The 22,760-nt window shown below is 40.0% G+C and overlaps 1 protein-coding gene across 21 annotated transcripts in view; it reads left to right on the forward strand.

Annotated features, from left to right (window-relative positions):
• Nucleotides 1–22,760, forward strand: part of LOC144608748 (protein Aster-B-like) — a 395,300-nt gene that overhangs the window by 255,733 nt on the left and 116,807 nt on the right. The window contains exon 1 of one of the 21 annotated variants that reach the window (XM_078426812.1): nt 15,366–15,464. The exons of 17 other annotated variants lie outside the window; for them this stretch is intronic. In XM_078426812.1, coding sequence (XP_078282938.1) covers nt 15,457–15,464 — 8 coding nt within the window. In that variant the 5' untranslated portion in view covers nt 15,366–15,456. 3 more of the 21 variants (XM_078426811.1, XM_078426814.1, XM_078426816.1) reach the window with 3 other exon arrangements.

Below are 22,760 nucleotides of genomic sequence, written 5' to 3' on the forward strand. Positions count from 1 at the left end.
TGGCTTTTCAATTATGCAAGCATTCCAAAAAATGTAGAAAGTAGAATAAGGTTCCTTGTAGTCCCTCTGCAATGTTTCTTGAGTGTCGTTTCACTGTCACAAAGAAAAATATCAATGTCTTCTTCCAATCAAATTGTAAAGTGATCCTTAATAATAGAAAAATGTTATGTTGTGTACTTTGCTCCCTTCTTGTCATGGTCACCTCTACATTCCCTCACTTTAAAACTGATTGAAACACATTCCATTCATCTGCAATCTTGTGATACATATCGACAGAGGATTTTCATCTTGTTAACTTGGGTTGCATTGAATCCTTGTTCCAGAGGTGAAGGACATTCACCTTACAAAAGCTGTTTTAAAGGAAACTTTATATTGTTCATGGAGCTGCTAAATGATTTGCACTGCTGGAGTTGAATCACTTCATATTTGTGGTTCATAAATGCATCCACAGTTGTCCGAATAGAAGCAGAGCTGAAATTTCTAAGGTCTGAGTAGAGTGATCATGATTTAACAGAAATTGTTATTGTAAGCCATGATTAAAATGAACAAATGCAGTCCTGACACATGTATTTGGTTTCCGGTTTTCCTTTCAAGCCAGGTTTGTAATCAATTGATGTGCTTTGAACAGCAAGAAGTGCTTGTCGGCTGTTTTCCATTCTTCAAAGATTAAACTATACACTAATACTTGGCACCAGACTATTTCAGACAAAAATACTGATGTTGAGTCTAATGAATAGTGCATTTATTGTGGGATTGGCTGCTAGATTGTTACCATAAAATTGGCTAGTTGTGGAGGAAGTACCACAGTGCCACATAATAACAATGTTTCAAAATGTGTTTCCAATATGGTACGTCCATTGTCAAACTCGCAGCATTCTGCACATTTAAAGCATTTTACTTTGCAGCTACAACAATGGATTTCTGTTTCAGTAATAGTGAGCCAAATCTGTGTAAAGTACTCCTGGAAGCTGTTCAAAGGATTAGGACCGGGAAGGTAATACTTCATGAGATGCAATTTCCTTTTTTATATGAGGGAGTGAGAATTACAGTTTTACAACAATTTACCAAGAAGGCGGAATTCGGAGACAGGCGAAATGAGGTGGAATTCAAATTGATGCAGTTCAAATTTGAACAAAGGTCATAATGGTATTTCTCAATCTGAGGTTTCAGTATTTATTGTTCCAAGAACTGGTTTAACAAATGCATCCACTCAAAATTGGCTCCTTCTGCATCTGTTCTAAATTAGACACCATAGGAATGCAGTCTAAGTGTTGGTATATTGTGTATTTTGATTCTGGGCTAGTCCAACATTTCTTCCCATCCATTTGAACAGATTTTTTGGATCTGTTGTGAAGGGGAAAACAACTGATGTAGGCATATATTTTTGTGGAAAGCATGACAAAAGTAGAGCAGGAACTGTTCCCAACTTGACAATGGCACAAATGAATGAGTTGGCATCTGTGAATCAAACCCAGCGATGTATATAATGTGTATAGGATTGTATACCAAGTTGAATTTGAGCAGAGTACCAGAAAATATGGAACATGAATGATATAAGAAAATAACTGCAGATGCTGGTACAAATCGATTTATTCACAAAATGCTGGAGTAACTCAGCAGGTCAGGCAGCATCTCGGGAGAGAAGGAATGGGTGACGTTTCGGGTCGAGACCCTTCTTCAGACGAAGGGCCTTCTGAAGAAGGGTCTCGACCCGAAACGTCACCCATTCCTTCTCTCCCGAGATGCTGCCTGACCTGCTGAGTTACTCCAGCATTTTGTGAATAAAAGGAACATGAATGATGTCAGGTGCTGGAAATCCACAATGCCTTACCTATTCAAATTGTATTGTTAGTTAGACAAAATAAATTGTAGACCTCTTGATAAAGTCATACATCGTGTTGTTGAAAAGAAACAGCCCAAAGTATGGAATGGAAATACCTAATCCAAGATTTGTTTGCCAAATCTGCAATATGCAGAAATTGCAATGTTGGTGCTAAAGTGCAGCTCTATCTGCTCAATAAATCAACAATTAATTTTTCGCTGCTGATAAAATTTACCTGCTTTGCAGAATGATTCTGTTTGTCATACCCCACTCCAAGAAGTTACCATTGTAAACATTTTAACTTAATACAATTGTAAGTATAAACTTTCAATCTAATTATTTACCACATAAAGACACAAAAATATTTGCTTTGCCTTGAATCACCATTTCCATTCAACTGCTTGCGTAGGAGGGAAGCGCAGGCGTTGCGTATTTATTGTACTTGCATCTTATCCAGGTCCTATCACTTTGGGGAATATGTAATCAGGTAAATTCTTGGGGAAATATGTAATCAGGTAAGTCATGCCTTGTCATGCAATGGAGGGAGCATTACAGGGAAAACTAGTAGGGGAATGGTATTACTGGATGTGACAAAGACTCTGGGCTGAATGGCCTATGTTTTAAGAAAATATAGAAGATATTGAAGTACCTGAGTATTATCGCTCACTCAGTGGAGCTAACTGAAAAGATATTAGTAAAAAAAATCTGACAAATTGTGATTTAATTAGCAAGTATCTTTAACAATGAATGCATTTGAGCCCTAGATTTGACACTTCACGTGTTTATGTAGAACAGAGATACCTAGGGGCGTAAGTACATGGTTCCACCGCCAGTTTCCATGCGGTATAACTCAGACTATGATTTGGGCAACAAAAGAAAATCTTCTGCTGCATTTTAACATCTGCAGGGGCGTTTCTTAAGAATTGCAACATTTTACCAAACATGCATATGTACAGTAGTTCCTAGCCTTTGGCACCACCTGTCCCTCCTTCGTGAAATTTGGCTACAGATTCCACGTTTAACCCCCCCCACCATTGACCCCTGTCCATGATCCTGGCTGCACACCTAACCACATTCCTGAGTCCTTGCACTCTTTTCTTTTTGTTGACTGGATAGCATGTAAAGAAAGGTTTTTCACTGTATCTTAGTACACATGACAATAATAATAAACTAATCTAAACCATTGCATATCTGGGTCACGATCCTAAACCCAAGGGAAGGTTCCCGATAGGGGGTAAAGAGCGAGGAAGAAATATGTGAACAACGTGCCCTGACCCAAGCCCACAAATGTGAGAGCATGTTTGTACCTGCCAGGTGCCATCTTTACCTGTGAGCAACGGAGTGTAGTCGGCATTGGCTTTGGTCTCACTTGCTTCTCTATATTGGGCAAAATACTAAACATAAATATGAATTATCAAATATTTAGAAAGCGTACCAAGTTTAACTTTTATAAAATCAACAGAATTATATTCCTGTTTAAAGCGGACTAGATGTCTTTCTGTTTGCCTATCAGATGTTTCCATAGGGTTAACATATTAAACTAATCCAGATTTAGCAGTTTAAAAATATTCAGATTTCCATGTGCTCCAGTTAAGATGCTGACATATTTAGTTCAGTGGATAGTGAATACATGACTTCATTGTTTTTTGTTCAAGAGCTACCACAAGTTGTTGGCAATGAGAGTACTTCTCATAAAAAGCCATTATGAACCCAACTCAAGATTATTACGCGTAATAGCCCAGAGAACTGCCTTTGTACTCTTTCAAATAGTCATTTTAGTTTAACGTGCATTGTATTATTTATCACAGTTCAGGAATGAAAGAGAATGTTTTACTTTCCGCAACAGCTTCTGGGATAAACAGTTCTAATCCTGCAAATTTTTATTTCAAACTGCAATTAATTTATAGAATTTCTTAATATTATTGATATCTGAAAAAATATTGACTTCAAATTGTGTGGCACAATTTATGTTAATTATGAAGTGATTGTTTACTATACAAAATATATGTCTATGAGAAATTCACGCTTTCTGAGGCTTTACAGGCACATAAAATTCAACACAACAAATAAATATATCATAAATTATGTTAGTCTTGGTAAACCAGACCATGAGAGTGCAAGACAATATACATTGTGCAACCTTAGTAGTGGAATACTATTTTCATCATGGATTGAAGACTCCAGAGTAGATTCTGGGAATTGGGTCATTCACAAGGGCATGGTTTTTTTTCCTTTAACCCTTCCACTCTCAAAGGAACCAAACTGAACAGATTATTTAGCTGCAGAATGGATATGGAAACTTGGAACTGTTATTGTGCAGATCATGAGCAAAATACAAAGTGCTGGAGGAACTCAGCTGATCAGGTATCATCTGTAAAGAAATGGACTGACACGTTTTGGATTGAGGCTCTTCTTCAGACTGAAGGAGTAGTGGATAAAAAACTTGTGAGAAATATTTGTGCAATAAATTAGGGAGCCACTGCATGTTGATGTGCAAGTATTCTTGTTTTAATTCTACCTCATAGTCCAAATGTGCTGTGAATATTTCAAATACCATGGAAAATGCACGTAGTAAGTAGACACCCAATTTCCATCAATTTAATTTAAATGATTTCATAAAGTTGTTGCTCAAGAATTTAAAGCAAGCATTAACTGATTGTTAAGAGGTTTCACCTAAAGGAAATAGAACACATTAGTTGTGCCAGGTGTAATTTAATATTTAATATTGACTCCATCCAAGGACCCAAACAGTCTTTCCAGGTGAGGCAGAGGTTCACCTGCACCTCCTCCAACCTCATCGATTGTATCCGCTGTTCCAGATGTCAACTTCTCTACATCGGCGAGACCAAACGCAGGCTCGACGATCGGTTCGCTCAACACCTTCGCTCAGTCCGCCTTAACCAATCTGATCTCCCGGTGGCTCAGCACTTCAACTCCCCCTCCCACTCCCAGTCTGACATTTTTGTCATGGGCCTCCTTCATTCAAGTCAAGTCAATTTTATTTGTATAGCACATTTAAAAACAACCCACGTTGACCAAAGTGCTGCACATCTGATTAGGAAAAAAAAAAAGAAACATTGTCATAGTGAGGCCCAGCGCAAATTGGAGGAACAGCATCTCATATTTCGCTTGGGCAGTTTACATCCCAGCGGTATGAACATTGACTTCTCTAACTTTAGATATTTCCTCTGTCCTTCTCTTTCCCCTCCCCCTTCCCAGTTCTCCCACACTCTTCCTGTCTCCTACTGCATCCTATCTTTGTCCCTCCCCCGACATCAGTCTGAAGAAGGGTCCCGACCTGAAACGCCACCAATTCTTTCTCTCCTGAGATGATGCCTGACCCGCCGAGTTACTCCAGCATTTTGTGTCTACCTTCCATTTGAACCAGCATCTGCAGTTATTTTCCTACACAGAGTAACTTAGCAGGTTAGGCAGCATTCCTGGAAAACATGCAGAGGTGGCATTTTGGGTCAAGACCCTTTTTCAGACTCAGTCTCGACCCAGACTGAGTTTGAAGAAGGGTCTCGATCCAAAACGTCACCGATCCATGTTCTCCATAGATGCTGCCTGAGCTATTGAGTTACTCCAACATTTTGTGTCCTTGAGTGGATTCTGATGTTTGTTATTTTATGGAAAAGGAGGTACCAACTTTAAGATGCCCATCTCAAAATTAGACCATAGTCAGATCTTTGAATTAAAAATCATTTTTAGCTAAAACTCCATTTCCAAAACCATTTTCAGAATCATTGCATGCACAATTGTTCTTGTCTGCGATATTGGGTTGAAACATTGGGTATGCAAGCAAAGAATTTCACTGTGACTTGTCACACTTCCACCTCACGGTTAGTGCATTTGACTTCCATGTCCATGCAATCATGTTTTATCTGAACTCTCATTGAGCCTTTTAAATTATTTGTAAAAATCTCTATAATTATCAAAGACATTTAAAAACTGTTCAAAGATGTTTCGCAGCAGTAAAATAGATGGCTCTGGCAGCCAGGCCTCGAGCACATTTTGAATCACAGAGACATGAATGGTACTTGAGAGTGCGGGAAGTGTGGTGAGCAAGTGTGGCAGGCAAGCCGGTTTGAACATGATCTGGCCCATTGAGCGGAGATACTCCAAATTACAAGTCTATGTCAAGTGTACTGAGCAGAATTAACACATTGACACGGAGAGGAGCTATTCGATTTGGCTCTAATGAAGCTCAATATGAATTAGTATTTTTCTTCATCTTGGATGTTAATCGTCAAATCCACCTTAATGAATTGGTCTCTTTTAGCTCAGTTTCTGAAGGCTGTAATGTGGATTGTCAAGATCATTTTTTCCTTCCTGTTCAAGTAATATTCTTGGCCTGGATTTTGTGGTCAGCGGTGGATCCAGCACTGATTGTCTAGTATGGCCACATCGATACATTTTTCAGCAATTTGATCTGAGAAAGTTTTATAAAAGACTAAGCTTTTGAATTATCCAGTGAATTAAATCTTCAGCTATAACTTTAGCTAACAGGTACTGTAATGCAACAACGTGTATATTTGCACAAGTTTAATTCTTATAATAGATGTGGGAGCAGGGAAAAAGCATGTCATATTATTTTTTTCCCCTAGACCTGCTGCCATTTTAAATTTAGAGAAGTGTTCTTAATGATTACCCATGGATTGGTTTGTCTTGCTCCACAGTTGAAGGTGATTATGATTGTTTCAATATGATATTGTATTCATACTCTTGTTAAATAGGTTATAAACAGGACTACATGTAATAAGCCGATTCAACAATGAAAACGATGGAAGGCTACAGTTTGAAGTAGTAATGAATTGATAATCTCCAAATTTCTCTTGCAGAGAGTATTGTGGATGTTCGATCCAGTTTGTTTTGACATTCAGATTGTTTCAGTCACTTTTTAATCTGAAAAGATGTTGACACTTAAATATTATATCATGTATGTAATTACCTTTATAAAGGTCAAATTGATGCATTCATTTTCTGCCTTTGGAATGTTAAGTGGCCCTTTGAGGACTCAAAGAATTTATCCCATAAATGAAACATCTAAACCCCTTTTCTCAGATATCATATTGAGTAAAGCCTTGCATTTTCTTTCCTAATTCATTTTGTTCCTATTAAAGAAATCATTAAAATTAATATTTCATACAATGCCTAATTGCAAGAATATGTTGAAAATTGGTAATGATAGATATAACTTAAGTAAATGGGTTTCAACCTGTACCAACTTTATATGAATGTAATCCAGGATTTGTTGACACATTTTACATTCTCCATTCAACATTACGTCATGTTACATGTCATTCTATCATCAATTTAAAACAAAATGTAGGCTATTTTCAAAGCTTGTGATCGACAGGAAAACAAATCACATATTAAATGGTAATTGTACATATGCAGGAGCTTAGTTTCATAAGCATTAAATCATTATTATTAATACATCTCAATGAATCCCCTTTTATTTCATATTAAATTAGTAAAGGCAGTTCATTACTTTTTCTGTATCACAACGCACTCCTTTGATCTTAATTTTGGAGTAGAATACATTGTTTTCAGTTGAAGAACTTTAGGTAATAACAGGAATGGTAGTTAATAGGAGCTGAGCTGATTCACAAGTGGAAGAAATACGTGAATGTTTAATACACAGAACAAAAGGAGAGCAACATAACTAAGATCAAGTTTTAAATCTTCATTCTTGACAGTAGATTCTTAAATTTCATCATATTCAATGTGTGAGGTATCAGATAGTTGTGCTAAGAAGCACTTTATGATAGGAAAATTTCGTATAATTTTTCGTTTTTTTAGTTAGTGGTCAAGTTGCATATTTGTTTATTGATAATTCATAAATGCAATTCAGATTATTGATTAATTATATAGTCTTTGAACAATGACACTAAAATAAGTAGAAGGTGAAGGTGGTTTTCAAGAATTAATTACACCAGGATCTTGATCAGCTGGGCAAATGGATTGTAGAATGGCTAATGGAGTCTAAATCAGATAAATGTGAGGTTTTGCATTTCGGTAAGTCAAAGCATGGTGGTAACTTCACAGAGAAAGGAAGGGCCCTGGGGAGTGTTGTTGAGCAGAGGGATCTAGGCATATAAGTACATAGTTCCCAAAAAGTGGTGTTGCAGGTAAATATAGTGGTAAAGAAGGCTTTTGGCATGTTGGCCTTTGTCAGAGAATTGAATATAGACGTTGACATGTTACATTACAGTTGTACAAGACATTCATGAGGACCCACACTTGGACAACAGTGTTAATTTTGGTCCATTAATCTGGAAAATGTGCTGGGCAGATTTACGAGCATGTTGTTCGGACATGAGGGCATGAGCTATAGGGAGAGTTTGGGCAGGTTTGGACTTTATTCCTTAGAGAAAGGTTTCATGTAGAAGACTGTTAATTCTGATCTAAAATGTTATTTATTTTCTTTCCAAGCTGACTTGCTGAGTATTTTTAAATATTCTCTTTTTATTTTTAAATTCCCTTCACTTCATGTTTTGAAATTTTAGAATTTCTGTAATCTAACTCACAAGAAAAAAAATGATGGTACCCTTGAAATTAAAAATGAAAGTTTGATGGATGCATTACAATTAAAATTCCATTGGTTCATCTCTCTTTGGGTGAAGAAGTTTTCCTAAAAAAATGCAAGGAATCAGTTTAATTAATTTTGGTTTGATCCTTGTGTAAAAAGTTTGCTGTTTAAAAGTAATGTACAGTTTTCCATGTTTTCTCTTCACCTTTTCCCCGAAATCTAATTTGTCCAATAAAATTTCTGGAATTAAAGAAAGACCTTGTGCTTGCACAGATAAACACTTGATAAGCGTACAGGGAGCTCTCCAAGGTGCTAACTCACAGAACACTCCACTATCTCCCATGCTCATTTTTGTTATTTTTTTCATAAAGTTATTCAGACATGTTGCAAGGAAAATGTTGTTGCAGGATTTGTTTTTATCATACTTGGTTTGTTTGCTGAGCAGACATTTAGTGTTTTCAGCTTCATTGATAGCAGTGTACTGGAGTTATCAGTGTAATACTGATCTCTTTATGCCTTTAAACGTACAGAGCCATATCTTACATTGAGATAAACTGTCCAAAGTTATCGGGGATTATTCTCCACATGAAAGGTTGACGAGATTGCTTCTTATTTCAAATTGCTTCAATTGATGGAAATTACTTCATACTTTGCAAATCACATTGAGTAGTCACAAATCACATTTTCTGTAATAAAAGCTTCTTTTTTATCTGGCTCCAAGATTACAGATAATCATTTCCACTGAAATTAGTGTTTTTACTCTATTAACGAATGGTTTAATTGTTAAATGGAAATGGCTAAGTGAAGGACTAAAATCCAAGATATGTTTATGGGGCATAGTGGCACAGCTGATAGAGCTGCTGTGAGCGCCAGAGACCCAGGTTTGATCCTGACCTCGGGAGCTGTCTTTATGAAGTTTGCACGTTTTCCATGTGACGACGTGGGTTTTCTCTGGGTGCTCCAGTTTCCTCCTACATACCAAAGATATGCGGATTTATAGGTTAATTGGCCTATGTAAATTGCCCCAGGTGTATAGGCAGTGAATGAAAAATTGGGATAACTCGCGTGAACGGGTGATTGATCATAGGCTTGGACTCGATAGGCTGAAGGGCTTGTTTCCATGCTGTATCTCAAAATTAAACTAAAAAAACTAATCAAGAGTGTATATCGTAGGATAGAACCAAAGTCAAAATGTGATAGGAAGATTTATGAGCAAAAAACTAACTGTTAGATGAGTCAGTGGAGGGAAATAGACAAACAATGTTTTGGGTAGGGACCCATCTTCAGACTGATGAAAGTTCCTCCAGCGGTTTGTTTTTTTGCTAAAGATTCCAGCAAATACAGTCTCTTGTGTTTTCAAAGTGATTCATGGCTTTGATTTCCAGTTAGCTTTAATTAGTTTCACATTTCAAGAGGAAATAATATTTGAGGGGAATAAAAATTTATTTTCAAGAATCTTAAATGAATAGAGCAGAATTTCCCACCAAGAGACAAGTAGCTACACTGATTGTTGGCATCCACTTTTGCTGTTCAGTTGGTGAAAGCCAGCTGAAGAGCGGTTTGGAACATGTACACTCATTGCATGTAGATGGGAAACAAGAATTTGTACCACTCAACACAGGGAATGCTAGTAAATGCTAGAAAAAATTAGGGAAATGAATTGGAAATGGGAAATATTTCTTAATTTGAATCGAGGAATGCCGCAGAGTGCAGATAGAATTTCATTAACATCATATTTGAAGAAGGAGACATTCCACAAGAATATTATTGTTGCCAAACTCAGCAAAGTAGAGAAATTAAAGCGGTGTCTCGACCCGAAATGTCACCTATTCCTTCTCTCCAGAGATGCTGCGTGACCCGCTGAGTTACTCCAGCATTTTGGGTCATTTTGCGATTGAAAACCAGCATCTGCAGTTCTTTCCTGCACAAATTAAAGCTGTGTGCCAGGTATTGAACCTGTGTTAAGAATAACTATTTATATTTATATAAATTAGAAAATTTTAAAGAGTGATTGATAAATTAAGCATTTCTAAACATTATGATATTTTGTTGATTTAAAATGTTCATCAAATATTTGCAAATTTATGAAAGCTGTGAGTAATAACATGATTGTAGGAATAATTTATTGAAGTGTTCACTGGGGTTAACAGTATGACTAGGCTGATTGGCTGAATTCATATCTATCTTTGGGGACATGGTCAATAAAGTTCTTTAGTACTGTGCAAATGTCACATCTAACATCTCCACACAATCAGTAGCCATACTGTTCCATCACACTCATTCCAACACATCGATGAAAGGCTTTGAGTTATTTAAGTTAAATTAAATGCTATGAATGGATTCTGCTGATTGATTGGCCTGAGATCATATTGGCCTGCTATTTTGTATCTTTCACTAAAAGTTTTCATAATAATATTAACTACTTACATTCCAAATGTAGAAAGATGTATGTATTTCTTGATTACTATCTGTACACAAGGGCATTTCAGACCATTCTATGCAGCCGTTTAACTAAAAGTTTTGCATGGAGCTGTTCCTTAAATCCCATTAGGGTTCTAAAGAGAAACATTGTTGCTTTTGTCATATTTGTGGACCTTATATGTATGGATCAATTGGATGGTGCCCAATATTGCTCACAATATTCCAAATGCGGCCTTACCAGCACTTTACAGAACATCAGCATTACATCTCTGTTTTTGTATACAAGCCTTCTTGAAATAAATGCTAGCATTGAATTTGCTTTCTTTACTACCGATTCGACTTGCAGATGAACTTTTTGGGAATCCTGCACCAGCACTCCCAAGTCCCTTTGCACCTCCGATTTCTGGATTCTCTCCCCATTTAGACAATAGTCTAAACCTTTATTCCTACTACCAAAATGCATGACTGCACACTTTGCTACACTATATTCCATCTGCCACTTCTCTGCCCACTCTCCCAACCTGTCCAAGTCCTCCTGCTTTCTCTACACTACCTGCCCTTCCACCTATTTTCATATCATCAGTATTTGTAGAAATAAAGTTTGCATGCAAATTTCAAAGAGACAACATTAATAAATATTTAAAATAAACAAAATAAACTCAATTTATCATCTGTAACCATCTTTGTATAAGAAATAATAGTTCACTAATAGAGACAATGTGGCGGTATCCAGTAACAAAGCAGAATGACGAGAACAAATATTCCTGTGGGACTGTGCCTCACTCTACAGAATATGTAGCATTTGAAGTATGACAGAATTCCTGAGTTGGATTACTGATATGGACAGCTGCTGAGCTGCACACAGAGTTCAAATATCCCCTGAACTATTGTGTGACTATCTAAATAATGTAGATGTTGCACATTTAAAAACACACACAGTGTCTTCCCCCCCCGAGGCCCCTGACAATGATGTAAGAATATATCACCAGTTCTCCTGTGGTCTGTTGGAGAGCAGTTTCCAGGTCCCTTAACAGGTGAAAAAGTGAGCAAACAGGAAATTATAGGCTCGGTTTACAGAAGCTCATTTCTTAAATTGAGTAATTTTATATAATAATAGGTGTAAACATTAATTGCCGCATCTTAGGTCCATGTGCAAGGTTTGTTTCTTTAAATAAACAGATAATGGGATCAAGACTAATAGGCCAAGATTAGATAAACCAGAGATAGATGCAAAAAGCTGCAGTAACTCTGTGGGCTTTTTGTGTCTATCTTCGGTTTAAACCAGCATCTGCATTTCCTTTCTAAACATTGGTCTTTTTGAATGTTAGTTAAGGACAGTAAGACACATTTGCTTCTGTTCCTTTTTTGTTATGGTAGTTCAAAAAGGTTTCTTTTTGTAAGCAAATCCATTTATTCATGACACATTGAATCAGGTGGATATTGAAGACTAATTCAGTGGTGTTGTGGGAATCTGCCTGTTGCTAAGGTTGCTAAGGAATGTTTTGTTGCTCTCCATATCAGCACTGGCTGACTTTTAAACCTAATTGTACATGAACCATTTTTAACTGATGTTTTTCGCAAGTCATCGAGTTCTTGCAGGTGTACTGACAAGTGGACATCATCTGCGCTCAACAGTTCCAAGAAAAATGTGTGAAGCCACACCAGCCACCATAGATATTTTACTTGATCTAAACAAAGTCTTTGACTGCCATCAATATAGAGGCACTGTGGTACATTCTCCTCAAAATGTATAGCATGCAAACCGTGATATTAACAGATGGGTCTACAACAGAACCATTCTCAGTGCAAACCAAATTAAAAAAGTGTGCTACACTTTTCTCAATCCTGCCTTCTACAATATTGCAGGGCATCTTTATTTAGAAGTAATATATATCTGTTGAGCAGTACCAAGGTTACACAAACCTCAGTGGGAAAATTACAATACGCAAACGAGGCTTGAGCTTGCGTACACTCAGAGGCCGAGCTTCAAGGCACTGTTGATGCTTTCATATGACAGGCTGGTTTAATGCTCACTATCCAAATCCTGTGAGTCCTCTGTCACCCTTACATGTGTTGCATCACACTGACCTCCAACAATCAATGTTTAGAGCAGGACTGTTGAAAAGGTGCAACAATTTCCATATCAAGGGAGGCATCCCTCAGCAAAGGTAGATTTTATTATGTAATTTGCCACTGTCTGCATTCAAGCAGGGCAACCCATGGCAGATTTAAAAATAAAAGGATATTTGAAGATCAAGACCTGAGGCTTGGCCTAAATCCGATGGTCGATTGGAAGGTAGTGATCCCTGCTCCCTCCCCCCCCCCTCCCCCCATGCCAGAGATGAAAAGACAGAAGGTGGGAGGCAAAAGAATTGTAGAATTGTAAATTATGAACCTAGAGGGAGAAATGTCATGTGGGGGGGGGGGAGGGGGGGGCAGTGCGGAGAAACAGATGAGAGTCCATGTGAGCACGGAGAGGGGTGGTTGTCACCTAAAATTGGAGAATTCAATGTTCATACAGGTTTCCATGAGGGAGGATGGAGTGGGGGGGGGGGAGAAGAGGGTTTCGGAGTGGGTGAGTGGGGGGGGGAGGAGTGGGAGATGAGGGAGGTTGAGGGGGATGGAGTGGGTGAGTGGGGGGAGGGGGATTCGGGGGGGTGGAGTGGGTGAGTGGCGGGGAAGGGAGGAGTGGGGGATAAGGGGAGTTGAGGGGGGTTGGAATGGGTGGGTGGGGGGGATGAGGAGGGTGCTAGACCAATGCAGGAGAGTTTTGGGAGGTTGTGCGGGATGGAGTGGGGAAGGGGGAGTGGGGGAGGGGTTGGTGCTAGACCAATGCAGGAGAGGTTTGGGAGATTGAGGGGGAATGGAGTGGGTGAGTTGGTAAGGGAGGGGGTTGAGTAGGGATGGAGTGGGTGAGGGGGAGGTGGGGGGTTGAGGGGGGATCGAGTGTGTGAGTAGGGGAGGGGACGAAGGGGGGGTTCGAGTGTGTGAGTGGGGGGGGAGGGGAGGAAGGGGGGGTTGAGGGGTGATGGAGTGGGTGAGTGAGGGGGAAGCGCGTGCTGGACGAATGCAGGAGAGGTTTGGGGCCAATGAGGGGGAGGGGGCGGCTGAGCCTAAGAGCTGCCACTAACTTTAATAGATACACTCCCCCCCGCCCCCCCCCCCCCCCCGCTGGGAGGACCAGCCCCTGTCCCGGCGTGCCCCGTGCCTGCCCTTCCTCCCGTGGTACAGCTCGGCAGCAGAGGGTCCAACAAGATGGCCTTCGCTGCTGTGCTGCAGGAGAGGCTTCGGGTCCACAGTGCAGTGTTGGCGGCACGGGGCCGAGGTGAGTGGCTCCCTCTCCCGTTCTCTGTCCCTTCTCGCCCGCCCACAGCCCCGGGGGACACTCCCCGTCGGCATTGGGCTTCGTCAGTTGGAGAGGGTTGCCGGGCCCGCAGGATCGTCAGTTGGAGGAGGGTTGCCCCAGGAGAGGATCGCAGGAGAGATTTGGACCCAATGGGTCCACCTAAGTCTAGTATATCATAAAACATCGTCTTGTCACTTTTCATTTTACTTTGCCTATCATGTACATTTTGTGACCTCTAATTCTTGCTTCACTATCATCAATAGAAAGAGTTTCTCTGTTGTTTCTCCGTGTCTAATTTCAGTATACAATCATGTTTTTAAACACCCATATCTCCAGCTCCATAGGCTATCATGTAATTATCCACATTCTAACCATATGTCCTGCTTGGTTTGTTGAGGTTCAGAAAATTCAAATGGCCAGATGATCTTAAAATAATTTTTCATTTTAAGTGACATGGCATTATTAGAGTATTTTAGATGCAAAATAATATATTAGAATTGTTGCTTGTCCCCATCCCTTCTTCGAAGATTAAAATCCCTTTCAAATGAGTTTTTATCCCTTTGCCAGTAGCTTCCTTTACCATAGCTGTTTTTTCCCATTCTAGTGATCAATGTTCTACTGTTTCATTAAATGTTATTTAACATGTATTAGATATATTTTTTAAATTTAATGCAGTATTGTAGTTATTATATGTGAACCTCCGCAATAGGAATAGTCGGCTTTTTTAGATTCTAACTCTCCACAAACTATGGGTGTCCCCCTGCGTGCGGTTGTTCAGGTTACAAAAAATTGTTGCTCACAGAATTTGTGAATTGGAATAAAATTTTACTTTCATGGAAAATAAAAATCAGCACAAAATTTATTTTCTGTTCAATTTGCCTTTCTTGTCACATTCTTGACAGATGATGCAGCTATGGACATTTTTTTATTTGGATTGTTTTCTTGGACACAACCCCCCCCCCCCCCCCCCCCCCCCCCCAACCTATATCTTCAAACTTTAAAATTTAGAATAACATATGTGACATTGCAGCAATTTGTGAAAGAAATATTGTAATTATATTGCCAGTGTGTACAAAATAGACTGTGAGCTATCCATTAGAAAATTCCAGAAACCAGGTAATTGCCTTTTTGGGCTATTATCGTGCTTGGGTTTGCAATGGTTAAAAGCAGGGAAGGAGGGTCTTGAAGTAATGCCATTGATGAGGCAGATTGGTTGATGTAGACATGCAGCCATACCGGACCAAACCGAATGATGTCACCTCCATTCATGAGGAACATGAATAATTCAACAACTGGCAGACTGCACCAAGCAGCAGCATTTTGTAAAACAGCATGAACCGGTGTGTGCTTCGTGTATGTGTTTGTGTGTGAGGATCAGGACTGGAAAAACAGCCACAATATAGCAATGATCGAAGAGTACCTGAGTGGGTTGCTTACATTGCCGAATTTTCTATTCAAAACAGGCTTTGACTTTAAATCAGGTCTTGAGCTGGTAGTGGAGGTGAGTATCCTCCCACCTCCTCACAGACCTTGAATGTATGAATGAAGCTGTAGGGACTTGTCAGTGTGCTGCTGTTCTTAATGGCTTCCAGGTTAGTGTCGCTGCTTAGGCTATATTTTAACATTTTTTTGTTGTGAAGAAATGATCCTGAAGCTTTTTTTCATTATTTAAATATTTTTCTAACAAATGGAAGACAGACCAGTTAAAATTCTTGTATTAATTAAAGCAAGAATCAATAGTAGGGCTCAAATTCTTTAAAACTGCTTGTTTGTCGAGTAGTGGTTTCTGGATTATTGCTGTCTTTTGTTTTCCAGGCATGTTTATGAAAGCGATTTAATTCTCAGGTCTTTAAGAGAGACTGGGGGAGGAGGGAAGGATTTCACTTGTAATCCTGAGGCCTAGTTACGTGGTGCATTGTTATTTTTCCTCTCGTTAAGATGTAGTGCGGTTGATTTATTCACCATGCCATCTCTGTGTTTTCTTAGAAATTAAAGTAATTGAACTCTGCACATAAAAGGAACGCTCAATTCTGAATGCGTCATATGTGCATCAAGGACTGGAGTTCGAACCAGTGCTGCATGCAATGCAGAGCATTGTCCATATGTCTTCCCAGTATGTATCATGATGTTTAATCCTGAGACACCAAATAACATCCTTTATTTAACATCTCAGTAAGGGTCACTGTAGAGACAGTGTGCACTGCAGTTTTAAGCTCCGTGTGGTAGTCTCTCATTTATCCTGATGCATGCAGTTAACCCTTGCTTATCTCCAAGAACAGATTTTGCAGCATCCTAAGCAGATTTTGCATGCATTTATCTAAAAATTGGATTGAGTTATTAGCATTTCTTTTGTAAACATCTTAATGCATCTTGCTTATAATTAAGTAACAAAGAAATTGTTTAATCTTGTGCAGTGAAATGTCTTTCATTGAAGCTAAAGCAGTACATTTTACAAGACAATTTCTCTGGAGATGGCCTGTTGCAGGACCAACATAGTAAATGGGCAGCTCAGTTTACCCAGCAGGCTTCCACACAGAAACTTTTACATACCTAATTGAAGGTTTCCAAGCCAAAAAGCAACATTGGTTGTGACAATCACATGAAAGAGAGCAGGTTGTAACTGTTGCCAATATTGAGCTAGAATCCACTGCATCTTGAGTTACAAATATTTAGCAATGGCATTGACCTTTCAAGGTATATGTTGTTTCTATTTGAGCAGAAAATTACAACTTATAGACACATTATAGCAGACCAGCACATTGACATGCATGGTTTGACTATGGTGCAATAGAGGAGTATTGCAAAATGTGATGCAGGTAATTTGACTGTTAAATCTGCTACCTGACCGTGTCTGACAGCTGAAAAAAGATTTGCAAAGTTCAGAAATGAGTCAGAACTGCACACTTCAGAAAATGTCCCGTGCAAACATAGTGGTGTTTTTAGGTAGGAGGATATAGGAATACTCTGAAGATATGATGGTAACCGTAGCTGTGAATTGTTAAAACTTAACATGTTGATTATGTTTGACACTTCATTTGCACTACACAATCTTTAAGACATGGTGAAATTAAGATGGCAACTGAAAGCATCTACCAAGCCATTTTAAAAGTGTTTACTTCTTAATAGTTTTTTGCAATCTGATTCTTCACTGGTAATTTTTCTGTACAGCAGTATTGCCATTGGTTAACCTGTTAAATAAATTTAAATTGTGCATTGCATTTATATACCTTAAATGTGCTGAAACATCTGAAATGTTTTTCTCATTTTATGTACATGATACTACTAACGTTTGGGTATAAACCAGGTACAGGGCTGTTGATTATAAAGTTTAGAAGCAGTTTCATTTACAAATGTTTGCCCATGCAACATTTATCATAGTAAGATGTTTATATTATATATTTTATGCTGTATCGGTAGCAGCAATAATTTTCTAAACTCAGGCTTTTGTTTTACGTTATGATATTTGGTAAATTATGTCAATTTAGGTCACAAAGTTGACAGAAAATATGATAGTCTCCCTAGTTAACAGAATATAAAGAAGTCCTGAAACTCATTGCTATTTATTTAACGAGAATATTGACATTCCACAAGCCAAGGGTGGCTCAATTTTCCATTTGTCCCCTCTAGACTTGATTGCTTTCTTCTGGAGTAGAAATTCCAATATTGTTATCATCAAAATACTTCAGAAATTTCTCGTTCTTTTAGAAGTTATTGCAGATGAGCAGTATTTTAGAGTTTAATGGCAAACCTTGCTGTCAGTAGATATTGATATCTTTATCTGCAGCTATATTTCAGAGTTTTGTACTTAAGATGGATATCAGCGCAGCCAAATGAAATTCCTTCCATCTCAGATGTCAGGTTTAGTTCAAAACATTAAGTAAAGGAGCAGAATTAAGCTATTCAGCCCATCAAGTCTATTCCAACATTCAATCATGGCTGATCTATCTCTCCCTTCTAACCAAAAATAATAGAGCAGAGCAAGATAGACCACTCGACCCTAAAAACCGTAGTATGTCATGACACCATTTTAGTAGGCAGAAACTTGCAGAAACATTTAAAAAGAAAAAGAATAAAAATCTGTGAATTGATAGATGAGATATATTCTGCATTTTTATGGTATCATCACACCTACTGTTCCCCCAAAACACTGAGTACACTGCGAGAGGCATAGCGATCGGTGGGTTTTGCTTACTAAAATGGCGGATGTTACGCTCTTTTGCGTACTACACTGCAGTATAGACGATTTCAACGGAGTGGCTCATCTTGCTCCTCTAGTATCTTTGCTTCTAACCCCATTCTCCTGCCTTCTCCCCATAACCCATATTAATCAAGAATCTATCTAACTCTGCTTTAAAAATATCCATTGATATTTGTCCTCCACTACCTTCTGTGACAAAGGATTACACAGATTCACTAAAGAAATTCCTTCTCATCTATTTTCTAAAGGAACATCCGTTAATTCTAAGGCTATGACTATTCCTAGACTCACCCATTAGTGGAAACATCCTCTCTACATCCACTCTATCCAAACCTTTCACTATTTGGTCCATTTCAATGAAGTCCCTAAACTTCTTCATTATCATATCATATCATCATATCATATATATACAGCCGGAAACAGGCCTTTTCGGCCCACCAAGTCCGTGCCGCCCAGCGATCCCCGCACATTAACACTATCCTACACCCACTAGGGACAATTTTTACATTTACCCAGCCAATTAACCTACATACCTGTACGTCTTCTAAACTCCAGCGAGTACAGGCCCAGTGCAATCTAATGCTCATTATAAGTTATCCCACTTATTCCTGGGATCATTCTTGTAAAACCCCTCTGGACCCTCGCCAGGGCCAGCACATTGTTCCTCAGATACGGTGCCCAAAATTGCTCACAATACTCCAATTTCAGCCTGACCAGCGCCCCACACAACCTCAGCATTACATCCCTGTTTTTGTATTCTTGCCCTCATGAAATAAATGCATTGCATTTGCCTTCATTACTACCGATTCGACTTGCAGATTAACATTTTGGGAATCCTGCACCAACACTCCCAAGTCCCTATGCACCTCTGATTTCTGGATTCTCTCCCCATTTAGAAAATAGTCTTCACCTTTATTCCTACTACCAAAATGCATGAATGCACACTTTACTGCACTATATTCCATCTGCCATTTTTCTGCCCACTCTCCCAACCTGTCCAAGTCCTTCTGCAGATTCCCTGCTTTCTTTGCACTACCTGCCTTTCCACCTATTTTTGTATCATCCGCAACTTAGTCACAAAGCCTTCATTCTCCTCATCCAAGTCATTAATATGCAACATGAAGAGTAGCGGCCATTGCAGGACTCCGCTAATCAATGGCAGCCAACCAGAACCATCCCCCCTTTATTGCCACTCTTTGCTTTCTACCATCTAGCCAACCTGCTATCGCTGCCAGTATCTGCCCTTTGATACCATGGGCTTTCATCTTCCTTAGCAGCCTCACGTGTGGCACCTTATCAAAGGTTTTTTGAAAATCTTAGTAAACAACCTTCACTGACTCTTACTGCAGCTTACAACCCATTGGTTTTTATATTGATTTCTCTAATTTCAAGTAACCTCTGCACTCCCTCTCTCTCCATCCCTCCCCCATCCAAGTTGCACCAGGTTCTCAACTAGCAACAGCTGACAATGGCCTGTTTCCTTTATCAACGTTACTTTTTTGCATATCTTTCATTCATATGTTCTATATCTCTCCACACCACTGTTTATATCTCTCGTTTCCATTTCCCCTGAATAGTTTGAAGAACGGGCGACCCGAAACGTCACACAATCCTCTCCGGTGATGCTGCCTGTCCCATTGAGTTACTCTAGCATTTTGTGTCTATTGTGCAAATTTATTGACCTGTTTCCGGAACTGACGGTGTTCAGATCTCCCGAAGACTGGAGATAAGCAACCATGAGAAAGTTTGAGTCTATATGAGTGTTGTTGCATTAATAAAGAATTATAAAAATCTCAAATTTTTGCTAACTTCTAACATCCCCCCTCGCCCTCCCCTTTCTACCCCACACTCTCCCTTCCTCCGCCTCCTCACCCTCCCTCGTGCCTCACCTGGACTCACACCCACTTCTCTCTTCCCCCATCACTTCTATTAATTCTCTCTGGCTTCAAAATTTGTAACTCTTAAAATGATAGGATGACGCTGACTAACGCCTTTTCATGCTGTCCTTTTAGTTTAGTTTGTTAATATACAGAGCAGAAACAGGCCCTTCGGCCCACCGTGTCCGCACCGACCAATGATCCCTGCACATCAACACTATCCTACACTAGGGACAATTTACACTTACGAAGCCAATTAACCTACAAACGTGTAAGTCTTTGGAGAGTGGGAGAAACCGAAGATCTTGGAGAATACCCAAGCGGTCACGGAGAGAACGTACAAACTCCGTACAGACAGCACCCATTGTCGGGATAGAACCTGGGTCTCTGACACTGCAAGCGCCGTAAGGCAGCAACTCTACCGCTGAGCCACTGTGCCGCCCACACCTTCTGCTTTAATTTCTAGCCTTTGTTCCAACCATCTGCCCTTTAAACCCACCCCGCCCCCTCTTGCTTGTATCCAGCTTTGTCCTGCCTCTTCCTCTCATCAGTCTGAAGAAGGATCCCGACCCAAAAGGTCACCAATGCATGTTCTCCAGAGATCCTGTCTGTCCTACCTATGTATCATAATTTTATATACTACTATGAGTTATGCCAGCACTTTGTGTCAAATATGACAGTTAGTTGCATTCTCCATATTCAATTTGAGAGTTGTGTCATTTTCATTTTTTAGATCGACCAATTTCATTGAGAGCAATGAGTTATGTTAAATTATTTTATATTTAGGCCACATTTGTTAAATCATGCCAAGTCCAATCAGCTCCATCTTTGCTTCTACTCTGGGGCTGTAGAGAGCATCCTGTCCGGCAACATTACAGTCTGGTTTGGGAACAGCTCTGCCCAGGACAGGATGGCCCTGCAGAGAGTAGTGCGTTCGGCAGAACGCACCATGGGAACTACACTCGTCCCCCTGCAGGACCTATACATCAGGAGGTGCAGATCCAGAGCAAGCAAGATTATGAGGGACCCCTGCCACCCCAGTAACGGACTGTTCCAGATGCTACGATCAGGCAAACGCCTCTGCTGTCACGCTGTGAAAACGGAGAGGATGACACGGAGTTTCTTCCCACAGGCCATCAGGACTGTCAACTTTTATAACCCCAGAGACTAAATTTTTGTCTACACTATAGTAACTTATTAACTTTATTTATATGCTGTAACTGTAATTCTTTTTTGTGCACAATCCGCAAGCATTGCCACTTTCATTTCACTGCACATCGTGTATGTGTATGTAACAAATAAATTTGACTTGACTTGACTTGACTTGAGTATAAGAAAATAACTGCAGATGCTGGTACAAATCGATTTATTCACAAAATGCTGGAGTAACTCAGCAGGTCAGGCAGCATCTCGGGAGAGAAGGAATGGGTGATGTTTCGGGTCTGAAGAAGGGTCTCGACCCGATACGTCACCCATTCCTTCTCTCCCGAGATGCTGCCTGACCCGCTGAGTTACTCCAGCATTTTGTGAATAGCTCCATCTTTGACATACTTTGTTATAGAAAAAAATTCTAAATAATTTTTTTGTCTACAAATCTGTATTTAGATTTATATAAGGGCAGTGCATTGGCACATCTTGAAGAGCTGCTGCCTTGCTGCGCCAGAGACCCAGGCTCAATCCAGACCTTAGATACTGACTGTGTAGAGTTTGCTCGTGCTCCCTGTGACCACATGGGTTTCTTCCCAGATCCACAAAGATGTGTGAGTTGGTATTGTAAACTTCCGCTTGTATGCAGATGATTGGCAGAATCGAGTTGGGAGGTGGGTTCCAGTTGACAAGAAAGTGGGCGGTCACGGTGGCGCAGCGGTACAGTTGCTGCCTTACAGCGAATGCAGCGCTCCGGAGACCCGGGTTCGATCCTGACTACATGTGGTTATTCACAAAATGCTGCAGTAACTCAGCATCTCAGGAGAGAAGGAATGCGTGACGTTACGGGTCGAGACCCTTCTTCAGACTGATGTCAGGGGGGCGGGACAAAGGAAGGATAGAGGTGGAGACAGGAAGATAGAGGGAGATCTGGGAAGGAGGAGGGGAAGAGAGGGGCAGAGGAACTATCTAAAGTTGGAGAAGTCGATGTTCATATCACTGGGCTGCAAGCTGCCCAGGCGAAATATGAGTTGCTGTTCCTCCAATTTCCGGTGGGCCTCACTATGGCACTGGAGGAGGCCCATGACAGAAAGGTCAGACTGGGAATGGGAGGGGGAGTTGAAGTACAGGTGCTGTCTGTACGGAGTTTGTACGTTCTCCCCGTGACCTGGGTGGGTTTTCTCCGAGATCTTCGGTTTCCTCTCGTACTCCAAAGACGTACAGGTATGTAGGTTAATTGGCTTGGTAAATGTAAAAATTGTCCCTAGTGTGTGCAGGGTAGTGTTAATGTACGGGGATCGCTGGTTGGCTTGGGCCGAAGAGTCTGTTTCCGCGCTGTATATCTGAACTAAACTAATAGCATGGGATCACTGAAGGTTTTGTGGAAATGGGGAATACATGCTTTGTTTGGACTT

This window comes from Rhinoraja longicauda, chromosome 32, assembly GCF_053455715.1.
Source record: "Rhinoraja longicauda isolate Sanriku21f chromosome 32, sRhiLon1.1, whole genome shotgun sequence".
NCBI classification, from domain to species: domain Eukaryota; kingdom Metazoa; phylum Chordata; class Chondrichthyes; order Rajiformes; family Arhynchobatidae; genus Rhinoraja; species Rhinoraja longicauda.